The sequence below is a fragment of the Myxocyprinus asiaticus genome, chromosome 11 (assembly GCF_019703515.2).
Source record: "Myxocyprinus asiaticus isolate MX2 ecotype Aquarium Trade chromosome 11, UBuf_Myxa_2, whole genome shotgun sequence".
Classification (NCBI taxonomy): domain Eukaryota; kingdom Metazoa; phylum Chordata; class Actinopteri; order Cypriniformes; family Catostomidae; genus Myxocyprinus; species Myxocyprinus asiaticus.
Window position 1 is genome coordinate 24,179,461 of NC_059354.1, and position 19,197 is coordinate 24,198,657.

A 19,197-nucleotide genomic window follows, 5' to 3' on the forward strand; every position below is an offset into this window, starting at 1 on the left:
TTCACACAAAATTTTTACATTTACTCACCCTTGTGTCATTAGCTCCAAACCCATTTGTCTTTCTTCCACTGAACAGAAAAGGACAGCCTCAGTCACCATTAACTTTCAATGTATGGAGAAAAAATGCAATGAAAGTGATTTGTGGCTAAAATTCTGCCTAACATCCCCTTTTGTGTTACATGAAAGATTGAAAGTCATATTTTGGAACAACATGAGGGTAAGTAAATGATGATAGAATTTTTATTTTTGGGTAGCCTATACAGTACATTTAAGTATTATAAACTGCACCCTTGAGTATATAATTTAGGCCCACAATGAAAAGAAAGAAAACAACGACCCTACCTTTAGAAAATCACAAATTTGATACATTATTGAACTGCCCATTGCCCTCTTTCTGCATGTCCTCTGTGCTATTTAAGATGTGACCAACCTCTGCCATGTGCATATGTAACAAACTAAATGATTCCTCTCTCTGTGGGTTTTGTGTAAATGATGCTTCCTTGAAGTCAGAGGTCCCACGTTTAAAATTCTGCTCTCATCTACTCCTGTGGTGTTAAGCTGCCGTCTGCAGTGCTTGAGTAATGAACCTTTCTGTCTGAGCCAGACCACTTGCTCCAAACAAGCCTTGGTTGGAGGATCATGGGGGCAGAAAAGCATCTTTATGACACTCATCCCTGCAGCTGATTCAAAGTAAATGCTGTACATGTTAAGTGAGGTCAAGAATGTCTTTTTGGCTTGTTTAGGTGTCTACTGAACGACAGCAGATAACCACATGGATGCAACTAGTCTGAGAGCCTAAACTGAAATAATTTTTTCTTTCATATACAGTGGGGTCCAACATTCTGAGACCACTAGTGAAAAGCTAGTTTGAATTTTTTTTAAATTATTATTATTACAAATTATATTATCAGTACAAAATTTGAGTGAAAAGTTGAATAAAAGAATTAACATACATTTTTGAATTTCTAAGTATATAGTATGTCCTCCTTTTGCTTTAATTACATCATGCACTTGAGCTGGCATGGATTCCATGATCCATGTTATTCCATCGTGATTTGAGAATGTTTTCAAAAAGTATTTTGTATGCTTCAGTTGAACCAAGGAAACCTGACCTTTTGTACAAAATAGTTAACATAATGCTTACATATGTTTAGTGGCCTATACATAGTGCAGAATCTTATGTATTTTTAATTCATTTTATGTCATACAGTACATTTTTCAAAATCCTAACACTTTCTCCTCATTTCCATGTTTAAATTCGATTTTAAATCCCAGATTTTCAATGTAGACTCAGACTTCCGGACCACATTATATTTAATTGAATGAATGCCAGTTTTCTTTCCCTCATGTCTGGGTTTTGAGCAAGCACACCAAATGAGCCTGATCTCAGAATAGCTTCACTCAAAATACAATAAGTTCTCAGAGTTTGATAGACATTTATAGAAGTATTTTTTCATTCTCTAGGAGGAGGAGGGTGGAGTCCAGAGTCAACAGACAGGTTGCCCTGGCTCCAAGTTGACCTACAGGACCGGATGGAAGTGACAGCAGTGGCAACACAAGGTCGTCATGGCAGCACAGATTGGGTCAGTGCCTACATGATCCTTTACAGTGACACGGGACGTGTGTGGAAGCAATACATGTTGGAAGGCAGTGTCGGGGTAAGTGTGTGTATTTTAGTAACAATTACTGATGATACAGCCTTTACATCTGCATGGGTTTGGATTGTGATTTATAAAGACAACCTACAGTCAGCCGGTCATTATTGCACAATGAATTTGGACAGGGTGATAAGAAAGTCATGTAATCGCCCTTAAGGGGTTCATTTTGCGATAATGACAGGATGGCTGAACACTCACCCAAATATTATATGTTTACTTACAAAATATACAGTATAAATAAATGGGCATGAAAAAATGAGATCAAATTATTCAATTACTTTGAATAATTAGTTGAAATCACTTTATTATATGAGAAGGCAGATTGATACAAGCGATGTGAAACTAACACTGCTAAAGTATGTGAGAAAGTGGTTGCCTGGGACAATGGTCAAATATGCAGATTAGAGGTCATGATACAAAAATATTTGAAAGCAGAATGCTGTGATTGACCAATCAGAATCAGGTATTCCAGAGAATATATGATTATATTCCAGAGAATCTCTTTTTGCAGCTTAACATTTTCTGTCAATTACACATTACCTGTGCTGTAGTGGAAAATAATCATCTTCTTTTGAACATATTCAGTGAAGCTTATTTTCCAGAGCTGGAGCTGCAGTTCTGATCCCATTAACTGAACTCTGAATTCAGCTACTAACATATGAAATGCTACTAGCAATTTCTGAGGTCCCCAAAACAGAACATTCTAATGATGCTGAAGCTGCCACATACTCTCAGTAATCACAGATGTTGAAGAGAGCTTGATGCTGAGCCACCAACGCTTCTAATGTCTTTGTCCTCAGGCTGATCCTCCACTGTTATAATGTCTATAAATGATGGAAGATTAATTGTCTCATATCGCTGCATTGTAATTACATTTAAACTATGAGGCCGCCGCTTTATTAAATATATAATGACATTTCAAAGTGTATTTAATAAAAGGAGAAGATTATAGTGGACTGAGATATAATTTGTTTCTAATGTGTTGGAAATGTAGAATAAAGTTGATCAGAAGTTTAAAGGTTACAGGCTAATGTTCTACCAGCACTTTTCTTTGATACTCAATAGGCTCAATATAAGCTCTGAATATTTGACATTATGTAAGAAATGGCCCAGATTCTCAAGCCCTGCATTGAATCTGGCAACATTTCAGAAATATCTCATGCTGTTGTGCTGACAGAGGGGTTATATGCAACCCCCCCCGACAGACAGACAGACAGACAGACAGATGGATAGATAGATAGATCTGGTGGTGGTGGGAAGGAGGCGGTTGCCACATCGACACCTGAAGGCAGCAGAGTGGTTGGCTGCTGACAGACCTTTAAAGCGAGAGGTGAACAGTGATTGGTTAAAGGAAATTATAAATGAAACAATGACGTGTACAGTGTGTCTTCCTGACAGAACTACCACTTATGCTTCCATTTCTATCAGAAAGACTTGGAACAGCATAGCATAAAGGGAATGACAATAAAAATAATAAAGTATAGTCCTTGGTCCTGTGAAAAATTGAGCAAACCATCAAATCCTGTCAGGGAAGACGGCAGAGGCGAGGAGCCTACCCCTCAAAAACAAATTCATACTAGGACCCCCATAAGAGAGAAAATAAGGAATACCGACCAGGTCTTCATGCTGGCATGGAACAATCTATATTAGAAATGTAAAATATGTAAAATTAGAAACATATAACATTTTTTTTTTTTAAATGTGCAACTCTAAAGTGAGAGCTTATAGCATTCAGTGAAGGATATGCCATGCTGGTATTGCACATCAATTGTTGTTTTGTTTTTTGCTGTGTTTGATGCATTTGAGCCCTGAATTGTGCAATACCCTTGATAAGAGTAACCAAAGCTTATGATATATATGAGTCCTGAATTGGGTGAACATTTGGTTGTGCAATACCTTTGAAAAGAGTAATCAGTGTTTTGATGAAAATGAGCCCTGAAGTGCGTGAGCATTTGGTTGTGCAATACCCTTGAAAAGGATAACCAATGCTTATGACACAGGAAGGGAAGGGGGAATTGGTTGTGCAATACACTTGAAAAGAGTAATCAATGCTGTATTTGAACCCTAAATTGGGTGAGCATTTGGTCGTGCAATACCCTTGAAAAGATTAACCAAGGCTTATGACACATGAAGGGAAGGGGGCATTGGTTGTGCAATGCCCTTGAAAAGAGTAACCAATGCTTGCGATGCCTTTGAGCCCTGAAATGGGACAGTGTTTGGTCATGCAATATTCTTGAAAAGAATAACCAAAGCTTGTAACGTATTTGAGGGAGGGGAGCATGTTGTGGAATACCCTTGAAAAGGATAACAATGCTTGGAGGAGTATAAGGGAGGGGAGCATTATTTGTGCAATACCCTTGAAAAGGATAACAATGCTTGGAGGAGTATGAGGGGGTAGAGCATAGATTGTGCAATACCCTTGAAGGATAAATTAAGATTGTGGGAGGAGGGAGTGCAGAGCATTTGTGCAATTATTGATTTTTTTTATTGATAATAACATGATTCTACCACCACCAGAAGTGTAATAAAAATTGTACCAGCTTGATTTGCTTAATATGAGCTGTGCTTGGTTGATTGAATGAAGGTTGGGACATATGTATGTCTTGTATGATGAAGAAGACCATCATCTCAGCATCATGGAAGACTTAGGAAGTCCTTTTATAGCAGCTGCTGTGGCGGCTCCTGTTCTGAAGGAATGGCCAGAATACAATCGAGGGGAGAGACCACAATGTAGAAGCATATTGAAAAGATGAGATGTGAACCAATGGCGAGTCGTGGTGTCCCCTGAAGAATTAATAAATAGAGGGGAGGCAGCTGAAGTGTGAGGCCGTGACTTAAGATAATTTATCATAGAGGCATATGGGCAAAAGGAAATATTGGGAATTTTACATATTGTAATGGTGCGACCCTGATCTAAACTATCTGTTTTAGAATGTTTGAGAAATAAAAAATAATTTTTTACCCACACCTCAAAAATCCATAGAATGCCAAGAGGAAAACTGCTTCTAAAATTATGTCATCGGATTTAGAAAAACAACCTGCTTTGAGAGTGGAAATTAAGAGATGTAGAATGTCTAAAAAGATAGGAAGCCGTTTTTTCGGGAATGGTAGGGAAGGATTTTCTGATACCTCTTAGAATTAGCCGGATGGATGAAAAGGAAAAAAGACTAGGGAATTCAGGTGAATGACATCTAGCGTGAAACTGTATGCCCACCACCATTTTATTAATGGATGAAGGTTTCAATAATTGGACATTAAAGCAAAAAGCAATAAAAACAGACAGTAGACACTAACATTGAAATAATGGGGTCTTGTGAGAGTTGCAAAATGAAAAATATTGAAACCAGGCAGAATCGTAAGCCTTGAGCATAGATGGGGCAATACCATGCCTTATTAAATCTTTAGCGGAATCTAGCAGGGGCAAAAGGGATGGGCTTAATCGAGCAGAAGGTACTCTAACGGAGGACACGGTACTGGAAGATCGCTGGCTAATGGGCAGAGGTGAGGAAACTCCTGAAAACGAAAGCAAGACAAAGAGTCAGCAATGGAATCATGAAAACCAGCGATGTGTTTTGCTGTGAGTAATGTTATATTATATGTTAATTAATGCTTTGCTAAGTCAAGCATCTCAGTAGAGACATGATCATGCCGCAAGAAGATCGACCTTTGTTGATTATTGTCGCAATAAATGACATCGTGTTTGCGTGACTATTGAGGTCAATTATTGGGGTAAATTTCAAAAAGAGCAGATGAAAAGGAATCGCTAACTAGCACTTGAAGTTCTGTTGGCCAGCTCCCTGCGAACCACAGCCCATCAAAGTAGCCCCCGAGACCGATGGAGGAAGCTGCATCAGTAAAAAAAGACAGGGAGTCGGAGGATTCAGGAATGTCATTATAGAAAAAGAGAAAAATGGTCCAAAATTTAAGGGCGGATCGACAGCCTTCATTTAGGGTAACCTTATCTGACAAATTGACTGGCCTGGCAACATCCGACCTGCCTATTCCCCCCCATTTCTGGAGAGAAAGTCAGCCACGACCATCTGCGCCCCTGGTCAGTGGACCACCTTGAATTTAAAGAGGTGGAGAGCCAGATACCAACGGGTGATCCACGCGTTAGTATCCTTCATGCAGTGGAGCCACTGCAGAGGAGCATGATCGGATCAGAGGGTAAAGGCCCACCCCAGCAGGTAGTAGCGGAGGGTAAGAACAGCCCACTTAATCGCAAGACACTCCTTCTCGTTGGTACTATACTTTGTCTTCCTGAAGGAGAGATTGCGACTAATAAATAGCACTGGCCGTTCCTCCCCTGCCACCTCCTGCGAGAGCACCGCGCCCAGCCCTCTGTCAGATTCAAGTCTGCAAAATAAAGGGGAGAGAGAAGTCAGGTGCATGCAAAAGCGGCCCCCCACACAGTGCAGACTTTACCTTAAGAATAGCCTGTTGGCACGACTCTGTCCATTGTACCGGATCAGAAGCCCCCTTTTTAGTAAGGTCAGTCAGCAGGCTGGTGACATCAGAATAGCTAGGAACAAACCTCTGGTAGTAGCCAGCCAGCCCCGAAAACTGCCTTACCTCCTTTTTGGTCTTGGGCGCCGGCCAGGCTGCGATCGCTGCAGTTTTGTTAACCTGTGGACGCACCTGCCCGTGACCCAAGTGGAACCCCAGATACCTAACTTCCACCCACCCAATTGCACACTTCTTTGGGTTGGCCGTGAGTCCAACCTGCCGCAGCGCTCTCAGGACAGCCCTCAGATGTTGCATATGCTGAAGCCAATCATTAATATAAATGATAATATTGTACAGATATGCTGTGGCATATGCCGTGTGCGGTCTGAGGATCTTGTCCATGAGGCGCTGAAATGTGGCCGGGGCCCCGAACAAACCGAACGGAAGCGTCACGAATTGGTGTAATCCGAACGGTGTGGAAAAAAGCCGTTTTTCTCTGGATACTGGAGATAAAGGGATCTGCCAATAACCCTTTGTTAAGTCCAGCGTCGAGTATAATTGAGCCGCGCCCAACCGATCGAGCAACTCATCAATTTGCGGCATTGGATAAGTGTCAAATTTGGTCACTGCGTTTACTTTCTGGTTGTCAACTCAGAACCGGACTGAGCTGTCGCTCTTCGGTACCAGAAATACCTAGCTGGCCCAATCGCTGTGCGACTCTTGTATTACACCCTGAGACACTTCTCAGTGGAAGGAGGAGGCGAGAAGCAGATTTCCTGGTTCAGGTAGGCATTTTTATTTTCCTTACTGCAGCACATACACGCTCTCAGGGCTTTACGTTGTTGGAAACCACAGTTTAAAAACATCCACAAACTAGCTTACACAATAAACTCATAGTAACTTCTAACTTCATAGTCCATGCCCAGGCTCTCTCTCATCTAAGTGCTGTGTGGCTCTCTTTATGCCGCTCTCCCCGTGCTCACTGAAATTAGAGACAGGTGTTAGACATAATTTAGCTCAAGTGTAAGCGCCCTTACCGCTTTCTCTCTCTCCGGAGAGATGCTTGACCACGCCCCCGCTGCCACATATCCCCACCGCCCGACTCAGGCCAGGGCGGCATCCGGCCTGCCTACCACTCCCCCCCCATTCCTGGAAAGGAAGTCGGCGACAGCCATCTGCGCCCCCGGTCTGTGGACCACCTTGAACTTAAACGGCTGAAGAGCCAGATACCAACGGGTGATCCGGGCATTAGTATCTTTCATGCGGTGGAGCCACTGGAGTGGGGTGTGATCGGAACAGAGGGTGAAGGCCCACCCCAGCAGGTAGTATCGAGAGTGAGGACCGCCCACTTGATGGCGAGACACTCCTTTTCCACGGTGCTGTACTTAGTTTCCCTTAACGAGAGCTTACGGCTAATGTACAGCACCGGGCGCTCCTCCCCCTCCACCACCTGTGAGAGTACGGCCCCCAGCCCCCTGTCTGAAGCATCTGTCTGTAAAACAAAAGGGAGAGAGAAGTCAGGTGAATGTAAAAGCGGCCCCCCGCAAAGTGCAGCTTTAACTTGCGTGAACGTCCGTTGACACTGCTCCGTCCACTGGACCGGGTCTGGAGCTCCCTTTTTAGTGAGATCAGTCAGCGGGCTGGTGACATCCGAATAATTAGGTACGAACCTTCTATAATAGCCAGCCAGCCCCAGGAACTGTCTCACCCCCTTTTTGGTCTTGGGTCTCGGGCAAGTCGCAATCGCCGCTGTCTTGTCAATTTGGGGACGCACCTGCCAGTGACCCAAGTGGAACCCCAAATACCGTACCTCCACCCGTCCAATCGCGCACTTCTTCGGATTCGGATGCGCAGCGATCTCAGAACCGCCCTCAGATGTTGCATATGCTGCTGCCAATCATTGCTATAAATAATGATGTCATCTAAATAGGCAGCGGCGTAAGCTGAATGCGGTCTGAGGATTCGGTCCATGAGACGCTGAAACGTAGCCGGGGCACCAAACAAACCGAACAGAAGTGTCACAAATTGGTGTAATCCAAACGGTGTGGAGAAGGCGGTTTTCTCACGGGAAATTGGTGTTAAATTCTATTACCCCCATATCAAGCATCGCATCCAATTCTTCCCGAACGATTTTCTTTTTGTGTTCGGGTAGTCGATAGGGGCGGCTATGTACCACGACCCCCGGCTCGGTCTTGATGTGGTGATGGATGAGGTTTGTACATCCCGGTAGAGGGGAGAACACATCTGCAAACTCCTGTTGCAACCTAGCAACCTCCGTGAGTTGTCTCGGTGAGAGGTGGTCTCTGCAAATGACCGGGGAGAACTGATTATGTTTTGAACTCACCTCCAGTCCGAGCTCCACCTTCTCGGGAACTATCATAGCCAACGTCACAGGAAGTGCCTCCCTCCACAATTTCAGGAGATTGAGGTGGTATATTTGACGTGCGCCCCCTCTATCGGTTCGTTTAACCTCATAATCGAGATCTCCCACTCGTCGTGTGACCTCAAAGGGTCATTGCCACTTGGCGAGTAATTTAGAGCTCGATGTGGAAAGCAATACAAGCACTTTATCTCCCGGTGCAAATTCCCTTAGCTGAGTTCCCCTGTCATACAGTCGGCGCTGTCGTTCTTGAGCTTGGAGCAAATTCTCCTGTGTTAGCTGCCCCAAAGTGTGGAGTTTTGCTCTAAGATCAAGAACGTACTGAATTTCATTTTTACTGTTTGAAGGTCCCTCCTCCCAGGCTTCTCGCAATACATCAAGCACACCGCGTGGGCGTCACCCATACAGCAGCTTGAATGGGGAGAAAACAGTGGAGGCTTGCGGGACCTCTCGTACTGCAAATAACAGGGGGTCAAGCCATTTATCCCAATTTCTAGCATCATCGTGCACGAACTTACAAATCATGTTTTTGAGGGTTTTATTAAATCGTTCCACCAGGCCATCCGTTTGAGGATGGTATACACTGGTGCGAATCGATTTAATATTTAACAACTCGTACAGTTTGCGTAGTGTCCGTGACATAAATGTTGTGCCCTGATCGGTGAGGATTTCTTTCGGAATCCCCACCCGGGAGATTATTTTGAAGAGTGCCTCCACAACACTGCGTGCTGAGATGTTGCGAAGAGACACTGCTTCCGGATATAGCGTTGCATAGTCCACTAGGACCAATGCAAAGCGATGTCCGCGTGCTGACCGTTCTAATGGCCCGACGAGGTCCATTCCAATTCCCTCAAAGGGGACCTCGATCAGAGGGAGAGGGCGCAATGGCGCTTTTGGGGTGGCCGGTGGGTTAACCAGCTGGCATTCGCGGCATGCCGCACACCACCTGCGGACATCGCCGCCAATGCCCGGCCAATAGAAACGGGCTATTAGACGGTTCAGTGTTTTCCTTTCTCCTAGGTGACCCACCATGGGATTATAATGAGCCACCTGGAATACCATTTCCCAACGGCTCCTTGGAATCAAAAGTTGGGTTGTATCCTCTTTGGTCCGAGTGTCCTGTGTCACTCTATACAACCGCTCATTTATAATTGCAAAATAGGGGTATGAAAGGGCGATGTCAGGCTGGAGTTGTTGACCATCGATGACTCTCACTTGGTCAAAGGCGTGTTTGAGGGTTTCGTCTCGCGACTGCTCCAAAGGGAAATCCCCGTCAGGGAATTCCCTGAGAAGGGGAGGGGCTGCAGCCTCTCCCCCTCTCTCGTCATTATGACGTGGAGCTGTCGAGGATGGCCCCGGCTCCGCCTCCCCTGCCAGAGCATCGCACATCACACATCTCCCTATTTTCGTACAGGACCCATCCGTGCAAATTCCCTTTAATAAAATTCTAAAATCAGGCCAATCAGTCTCCAAAATCAGCGGATGGGTGAGGCGGGAACTAACCGCGGCCTCCACTCTATGCTTTTCCCCCCAAAATTTAATCGTCAGGGTCACTACCGGATACTTGTGAATATCCCCGTGTACACATTTCACCTTCACCATTTTAGTTGTGACCAATGCCTCGGGTTGAACCAGGCGTTGGTGGATAGTGGTTTGATTACAACCGGTGTCCACCAATGTTTGGTGAGTACCCCCCTCCAGCCCGGTTGGGGGCAGCCTGTGGGAGGTCAGAGACCCGCACCACTGTCCCCAGCTCCATCAGAGGGCACTGATCTCGGAAGTGGCTCGGGTCTCCGCACCTCCAGCAGGCTGGCCCAGGCGCTACACCCGCACTTGCATCGGCAGGCACCCCCCCCCCCGAGGGGGAGAGCGGTGGGGCATTGGAGTAGGGGAAGGTGTCGCCTCCCACACCCGGGGAACTGGTCTCCGTGGCTGAAGTCCTCCTCGTCTGCGTGGGGCAGGAACGGGACCTGGAGAGAGAGCAGAACGAGAGGAGATAGGGGAGGGGAATGAGACAGGGGGAAGAGAGAGAGAGAGGGAGGGCTCTTCCGCCCTCGGGATCGCCGCCACGTGGTCCTCCGTAAGCTGGACAGTTTCCTCCAGCGACGCCGGGCGGTGGCACTTGACCCACTCCACCATCCCTTTTGGCAGTTGATGTATTAATTGCTCCAGTACCACCTGGTCGATGATCGCGTCGACGCCGCGGTCCCCCGCTAGCAACCATCTTCGGCAGGCATCGCGGAGCCTTTGGGCGAAGGCAAACGGGTGGACGGATTTCTCCAACTTCAGGCTCCGGAAGAGCTGACGACTTTCTTCCGGACTCCAACCAACCCGTTGCAGGATGGCTTTTTTTAAGTCTCCGTAGGCCAGGAGGCTCATCTCTGGTAGTTGTTGAGCCATGAGTTGGGCTTCCCCGGACAGCAGCAGTATGATTCGGGCCGCCCACTGGTCGAGCGGCCAGCCCCAGATCTCGGCAGTGCGTTCAAAGAGATCCAGGAACGCCTCTGGGTCGTCCGCCGCCCCCATCTTTTGTAACGCAGGAGGGGGTAACGGCATGTGGGTGTCCAGGTTCGCGGCTGGGGATGCCTCCTGGCTGAGAAGGCTCCGGATCGCCTGTCGGTCCTCTGCGTGAGCGCACATGAGCTCCACAAACCGCCGGTCTTGATCTTGTTGGAGCTCAAGCAGGGATTGCTGGTGGCTCCAATGTAGGCCAGCAAGGGCTTAGAGGATCTCCGCCAACTGGGAGGACTCTACGGGTCGACTTCTATCCATCTTTAATCAAACTTCAGATTTCCGGGTTTCGGCACCAGTGAGACACTTCTCAGTGGAAGGAGGAGGCGAGAAGCAGATTTCCTGGTTCAGGTAGGCGTTTTTATTTTCCTTACTGCAGCACATACACGCTCTCAGGGCTTTACGTTGTTGGAAACCACAGTCTAAAAACTTCCACAAACTAGCTTACACAATAAACTCTCAGATTTGTAATCGTAGTAACTTCTAACTTCATAGTCCATGCCCAGGCTCTCTCTCGTTTAAGTGCTGTGTGACTCTCTTTATGCCGCTCTCCCCATGCTCACTGAAATTAGAGACAGGTGTTAGACATAATTTAGCTCAGGTGTAAGCGCCCTTACCGCTTTCTCTCTCTCCGGAGAGATGCTTGACCACGCCCCCGCTGCCACACACCCATTTCAAGAATTGTCTCTAATTCTTCCTAAACAGTCTTTTTCTTGTGTTCAGGAAGGCGACAGGGGTGGTTACGAACCACCACCCCCGGGGTGGTCTCAATATGGTGCTCTTTAAGGTTCGTGTGACCGGGAAGGAGTAAAAACACATCTGTGAATTCCGCTTGCAACCGGGCAATGTCTGTAAACTGCGACAGTGAGAAGTGGACTCCGCAAGGGACCAGGATGAATGAATTTGGTTTGGGAGATATCCCCGGCCCGAGCTCCGCCCTCTCTGGAACTACCGTCGCCAGGGCTACAGGCACCGCCTCCCTCCATGGTTTGAGGAGGTTGAGGCGGTAGATTTGACGTGCCCCTCCCCATCCACTTGCCTAACCTCATAATTGAGATCTCCAACTCGTCGTATGACCTCAAAGGGTCCTTGCCATTTGGCGAGTAATTTGGAGCTCGAACTGGGCAGCAAGCACTTTACAGTGCATATCCATAGTTGAGTGCCCCTTTCGTACAGTCAGTGGTGACGTTCTTGAGCTTGGAGCAAATTCTCCTGTGGTACCTGCCCCAAAGTGTGAAGTTCTGCTTTAAGGTCAAGAACGTATTGAATTTGTTTTTTGCTATTCGGAGTTCCTTCCTCCCAAGCTTTCCGTATGATGTCAAGCATGCCGCGTGGCAGACGCCCACATGCAGTCCTCTCTAATGGCCCGATGAGGTCCATGCCAATTTTCTCAAAGGGGACCTCGATCAACAGCTGAGGGCTTAATGGTGCTTTTGGGATGGCTGGCGGATTCACCAACTGGCATTCACGGCACGGCGCACACCATTTGCGTACGTCGCCGTGAATACCTGGCCAAAAGAAACGGGCCATTATGCGGTTCAAAGTTTCTTCGTAAGCTAAGTGGCCAGCCATTGGGTTATAATAAGCCAATAATGGCTCTTTGGTACTAATAGCTGAGTTGTATTTTCTTTGGTCTGAGTGTCCTGCATCACTCGATACAACCGCTCTTTAATAATAGAGAAGTACGGGTATGTGAGCGCAACATTAGGCTGGAGCTGTTGACCATCAATTATTTTCACCTGGTCAAAGGCGTGCTTGAGGGATTTGTCACGCAAATGCTCCAGAGTGAAATCCCCCTCAGGGATGCCCCTGAGTATGGGAATTCCCCCATCTGCGTCATCATGACACGGAGTAAACGTCGATTGCCCTAGCACCGCCTCCCCCGCCGTAGCATCGCAGGTCACACACTGCGACACCGCTTTACAGGACCTATCCACACACATTACCCTCAATACATTTTTAAAACCAGGCCAATTGGTTCCCAGAATTAGTGGATGGGTAAGGCAGGAATTAACAGCAGCCTATGCAACTCTATGCCTTTTCCCCCTGAACTGTATCTCAATGGTAACCACTGGATACTTGTGAATGTCACCATGCACACACCTCACCCTCACCTGCTTATTCCTATCCAATGCCCTGCCTTGCACCAAGCGTTGGTGGATCGAGGTTTGAGACAACCCGTATCCACCAAAGCTTGATGTGTATCCCCTTTTACTCTTTCCGGTATCTGATATGTCCCTACCTGATCAGGGGTGGCCTGTGGAGCGTTGGGGATCCGGACCAGTGTCCCCACCTCCATCACTGGACACCGATCCTGACTGTGTCTGGCTTCCCCACAGCTCCAGCAGACTGGCCCAGGTCTTCCTTCCAAACTCGTGGGGGCGGTCTCGCCAAACTGGGGGGATAGCGGAGGGAGACAGACAAGGGGAGGGGTCCCCTGGACCGGGGATGGGGTTTGGGAGGAGCTCCTACCCACCTCTGAGGAGCTGGAACTGGGCAGGACTAGGAGGGACGTGGTGGGGGGAGGGGAAGGAACATAAGACACAAGGTTTGGAGAGAGAGTAGAGAGAGTAGAAGGAAAAGAAAAAAACTGGATCGCTGCCTCCTGGAAACACTGCCATGTAGTCCTCCTCCAGCTGGACGGCCTCCTCCAGCGACACCGGGCAGTGGCACTGGACCCACTCGGACATTCCTCACAGAAGCTGGGCAACGAACTGCTCCAGTACCACCAGGTCGACTATATCCACGATGCCGCAGGTTCCATCTGCCAGCAACCATTTCTGGCAGGTATCCTGGAGCTTTTGAGCAAAAGCGAACAGGTGGTCGTGCTTCCCGAAACTCAGCGACCAAAAGAGCTGACGGCTTTGTTTGGGGCTACAACCAACCTGTTGCTGGATGGCCTTCTTTAGATGTTGATAATTGAGGAGGCTAGTGGCGGGAAGTTGTTGTATCACTAGCTGTGACTCCCCGGAGAGTAAGGGCCATAGCCGCACCGCCCACTGGTCAGGAGGCCACTTCCAGACCTCCACTGTCTTCTCAAAGAGGTCCAGAAAGGCCTCCGGGTCGTCGTCCAGCCACATCTTCATTAGGGCCGCGGGTGGGGTGGGGGAACAAGATCTTTGGGTTCTGGGCAAAGGAGGAGTCAGGAGACAGTCTTAAACTCAAACAAAAGGGCTCTGTATGGCCAAACAGACACACACAGCTTCAGGTGGTGGCTCTGGTCTCTCTCTCCACTCTGATGCTCTGGCATGCCTTTTCAGGTCTCCATCCACCATCACTATAATGAGAGACAGGTGTTAGAGGTAATTACGGCCCAGGTGACGAGCCTTACTGTTCTCTCTCTCCCACAGACCCCCCCATGCCACACTCACTATGTTCCCTTACTGGAAACATCTTTGTGTCTTCTGTAGTCTCTCAAGTCGTTAGATGATGAGCACTAAGAAAGCTATGAAAACTATGAAGTCCAAGCATTATTTTCTTTTAAAAAAAGATGTTGTTTGTAATTCATAATTACCATTACAGTGAAACAATCTTTTAAATATTTAAGTTGTTAAAAGAAGGTTTAAAATACACTCCTTTATATTTTTATTTCTTTATGCCATTTATCTGTTATAATAGACCTTTTACACAGACTGTGATGACGTGTTTCCGTCATATTTATCAGCGTAAATCTCGCAATTTTTTTTATATGAATTTTTTTTTAAATATTGAGTGCAAATTTAAAACATTATGCTTTGTGTTATATTATCCTGCAATTAGTTAATTTTTTTCCTCTTCTGCAAAGTTATTCAAACGTAATAGTGGATTTTTTCTTTTGGTAAGTGAAAATAATATTTGCTGTGCTCTCCAATTCACTCCCATTCACTGCTGTCGAAGTTTACCCTGCAAAAGTTTACTTCCGCGTTCCAAAATCTGGAATGTGAAAAAGGTCTATAACACTGTACTTTTGAATATATTCAAAGAAAATTAATGATAGAGTCATTTATACAGCAATGATGCTGATTAATAACAGCTGCGCTACAATGCATGAGCTCATTAACGTGTCATGGGTGATTGAGTCATAAGTGTCCCAATGTTCAGTGGATCAGTACCCTTACCAGTGACCGAATTCATGTTCATGATATACTGATTCACGACATAGGTAGCTAGGGAGCTGATTGAAACACAAGGTGAGCTTTCTTCCGCAGTGTGGACCAGCTCTTTGTCTCCCTCCATGTTGAAGGAGAACTTGTGAGCGAGTGGGGTCAGGTTTGCGTGCATATGCAGAGGGAGAGTGGGGGTGGGGTTGCGCGGAGAGTGTGAGAGAGGAAAGATGCGAACACTGGCATGGCTTTATGGAAGAAACTGGTTATGTAACGCAACATCAAACTATATATATATATATATATATTGTATTGTCTCATCCTATATCTTGTATGAAAATATATCTATCAGTGGCGGGCCATGCATTTATAGTCTAGGCCTTCAGTGTGATTCATGACATTAAGAAAACACAGTTTCACAATGAATAAGACACCCTATGCCTTTGGGCATCATACATTATGTCGCAGCTAACTAGTGATACCAATTTACATTTTAAATACACGTCCACGCACGAAAGCCAGAACTTGAAATGACACTTAATGCTCAAGCAAGACTAATTTTAACTGCACTATTTTGTGAAATGAACATCTCCCAAACAGACATTCAAAAATCAAAATTTTTCATATGAATCTACCAAGGAGGTCTATAATACCTGGAAAAATCTATCTAATAATATTTGCAATTTAAATGTTGCTTGCAATAAATTTCATATCATCAGTGTACACGGTTATGCTGCGTTTCATTCAAGTTAGATGTGGGATATTCCTATTTGATATCTCCGACCATAAATGCATTCCATTCCCCGATATTTGGAAGATGACGTTTAAGGAAACAAAACTGCAACGCTCCCGTTAGCTTAGCAGGGGTTTGACTCTCATTAGAGATGTCTCCTAGCAACCCAACTGATAAACAATGCTGCAGCGCTAGCATTTGTGCTTCAGGTGTACGATTAGCAAAAGAGATTATAATTTACCATGTTTTATACACCTGTTTCTGCAGGCGTTTGTTAAACAAGCTTTAATATCATGTAATGTGGAAATGAACTCATTTATCGATATTACTTAATAAAGTGAATGTTTATCACTTACTTTGTATATCTCCCTGAGTGTCGACATGTTTGTGTGACATCATGCTCCTGCATCTCGGCGAAATCAGAGTTGAGAATTTCTGCACGAGCCTACAAGTTGTAATTCTCACTTAAAAACTTTTCCTAGTAGAAAGTTGTAAAATCTGACTTTCTGAGTTGAATGGAACGCAGCACTACTTTTCAAAACTTGATCTGATACTGAATGCTCCAGCAGCCTAATTTACACTTAGAAAACTCCTGATGTTGCTATAACAATGCAAAAAGCACTTACCAATTTACTTGAAGTGAAAATCAGTCCCCCTTTCCTGTTTAATAAATGCAGAACATTGCATGTTTTTAAATCCATAAGGATCTCTTTCTCAATGGCATTAACAGCAGTGATGACAGCCGACTCATCAGACAGCTTGATCTTATGCTTTTCGCTCTTGAATTACGTACATCTCTTAAAGCGTGATTGCGTCACTCAAAGCCAGCTAGAAGGCCTCAACCGGGACATATCCTAAAGATCACACCCATCAAAAACAAATAAATAAATCTGATTGGCTGATGAATCTGACAGTCTGACTTTAGTTGCCCATTCATGTGCACTGTTGAGGGACTCTGCAGAAATTCTGAAGGCCTGACAAGGTGGAGCTCAAACTCACGCACTGCTTCGGGCATGCAAACAATTGTCCAACTTTGCTTGTAAGCATCAAGGAATAAATTCTGACTGGAAAAACTTTTCGTTTTTCTTTATTTGTTTGTAGATTAATTAACAGTGGAAAGTGATTAAAAATGCATAGGCAAAAAGGTGATTGAGAATGAAAGGATGAAAAATATCTATTTATTTGGCATGTTAGGCCAGCAGAGAAGGCTTTGCTGGCCCTGAGAAATCGCCACTGATATCTGTATATCTTAAAAAGTTGATATACTGCCCAGCCCTAAGAAGGACCCGTAGTTTTCACGAGGGAGAGGGGAATACCCAGCTCCAGAAAAGCCAATTTCAAAATGTCCAACATAGGGCTGTGGTTAGAGAGGAAATTGATCAGCAGAAATTCATCCAACAAATATAAAATGAAAGGAAGCTTGTGAACGTTCAGTAAGATCCAACACAAGGCTTCCGACAAAGAATTTAATATACGTGGACTACTACGGCACCTGAATGTGAATCTGACTGCAAAATGGAATTTGGACTGCTATTTAATGCAGAAGAGAGGCCAATCTGAGGGGTGAATGGGCACGATTTTGAAGGTATCTTTAATATCAGCCTTGGCCAAAAGAGCACTGTAGCCTGCTACTTTGATCAATTTGATAGTATGATCTACTGTGGCACAGTGAATGGAAAACTGCTCGAGGGGAATTAGAGAGTTAACGCTGGGGAAAGGCTTGGACCTGGTTGCCGACATATCAAAGATTAATCTTGTCTTACCCGAGTACTTACGAGAAAGGGCCAATGAGGTATCTTTTACTCAGTCCATTTTGCAACAAATCAGAAACTACAGTAGGTTCATTTACAGCTGATAGCAATTTTTTGAGAAAGATTTGGTAAGAGGAGAAAGAACTCCGACCTGAAATCGTTGTGATGAGCCAGTTAAGATGTAATCTACTAATGTGGTGTCAGGGTTGGAAGAGAGATAGTAAGAGAGCAGGGATATTGATTGGAGTAGAAGGGTAGAGAGTTAGTTTTTCTTTGGCACATAGGTCGGAACCGGCGAGGGCATACAGACTTCGGATGGGGATCTTTGCAAACATGCATTGTCTTTAAGAGAAGCATAGCAAACAGTCTTTGGGCACATGTCAGAAGAGTGGCCATGAGAGCTGCAGATATTGCAAGTAAGCACGCAGTGTCCGCCAAAATGTCTAACAAGGAATTCCGTGTCGGTAACAGACCAGTCCAGTTTAGAATTGAGTTGGGTAATGATCATAGATGATTTTGCGAAAAATAATTTGTGGTACTTGTAAAATAAAGTCCCTCCATACCAGAATCGAGATTGTTTACAGTATCAGTTAAAGAACGCACAGCCTCCAGGATGTAGTCTTGACCTCTGGCCGATGAAGTTGAAGGAGCAGCTGCATGAGGAGTTGATTTCTTGTTTGGCTGGGAACGAATAGGGAATCTTGATTAGCTGTGCATTTTCTCCCTGTAGATTTTGCAGTGGGTATGGAGGCTGGCAGGGAGGATGTGTGGTCATATACCAGCATCAGAGGACAGCCCAATACATTTTGAGCAAGTTGGTTGATTTCAGACCTGGATAGATCAGGATTTACTGGAATGCCATGACTTGACAGCATTTCCATGATCTTCGCAAGAGGCCAGCTAACCCATGGAGTGTTGTAATCGTGAGCTGTGACAAGGAGCAGGAATATCCTGGTGAGTAGGAATAGAATTCGGAATAACGTCTGTAACTACAGTATCTATATGTTCTTCTGCCGAAGAGAAAGACTCTGAGTCAGACATGGTGCCGCGAATGAATGAGTTGCCACATTGGCACCTGAAGGCAGCAGAGTGGTTGGCTGCTGACAGACCTTTAAAGCGAGAGGTGAACAGTGATTGGATAAAGGAAATTATGTATGAAACGATGACGTGTACAGCGGAAGTCTTCCTGACAGAACTACTGTTTACACTTCCATTTCTCAAGTTGATGAAATTCAAAGAGTCAAACTTCTACTGTAACTGAAGAACCGTTTGAAAGCGAGGGATCTGCTTATGCCCAGTGTGACATCAGCGTCTTGTTTAGCGAGCTACTGTATGATAAGTCAACTGAAAATTCACATTTTGAAGAGTGCCATTTTCAGAAATGTAGGTGAAAAGGTTTGGAAAAGAAAGTGTCTGTTGAAAAGAAGGACAATGAAAGTCAGGTAAATAATTGAAAAACAAAACACCTTTTGATTTTTTTGTCGAGCCTCACTGGTGCTTTCTCTAAATTAATGTTGTACTACATCTGAAATGGTGAGGAAAGCTGGTGGAGGTGTTGGGCTAAGCGGACAGCCCAACAGCAGAGCTTGTTTGCCTCCACTGTATGTCACAGAAGGTCTTTGTGTAGGAAGGTGTA

General features: G+C 45.4%; 1 protein-coding gene across 1 annotated transcript in view; it reads left to right on the plus strand.

The window, feature by feature from the left end:
- LOC127447843 (contactin-associated protein-like 5) overlaps positions 1-19,197 on the plus strand; it is a 167,211-nt gene that overhangs the window by 23,404 nt on the left and 124,610 nt on the right. The window contains exon 3 of the mRNA XM_051709940.1: positions 1,465-1,658. Within this exon, the coding sequence (XP_051565900.1) occupies positions 1,465-1,658 (194 nt within the window). The remainder of the gene's footprint in view (positions 1-1,464; positions 1,659-19,197) is intronic.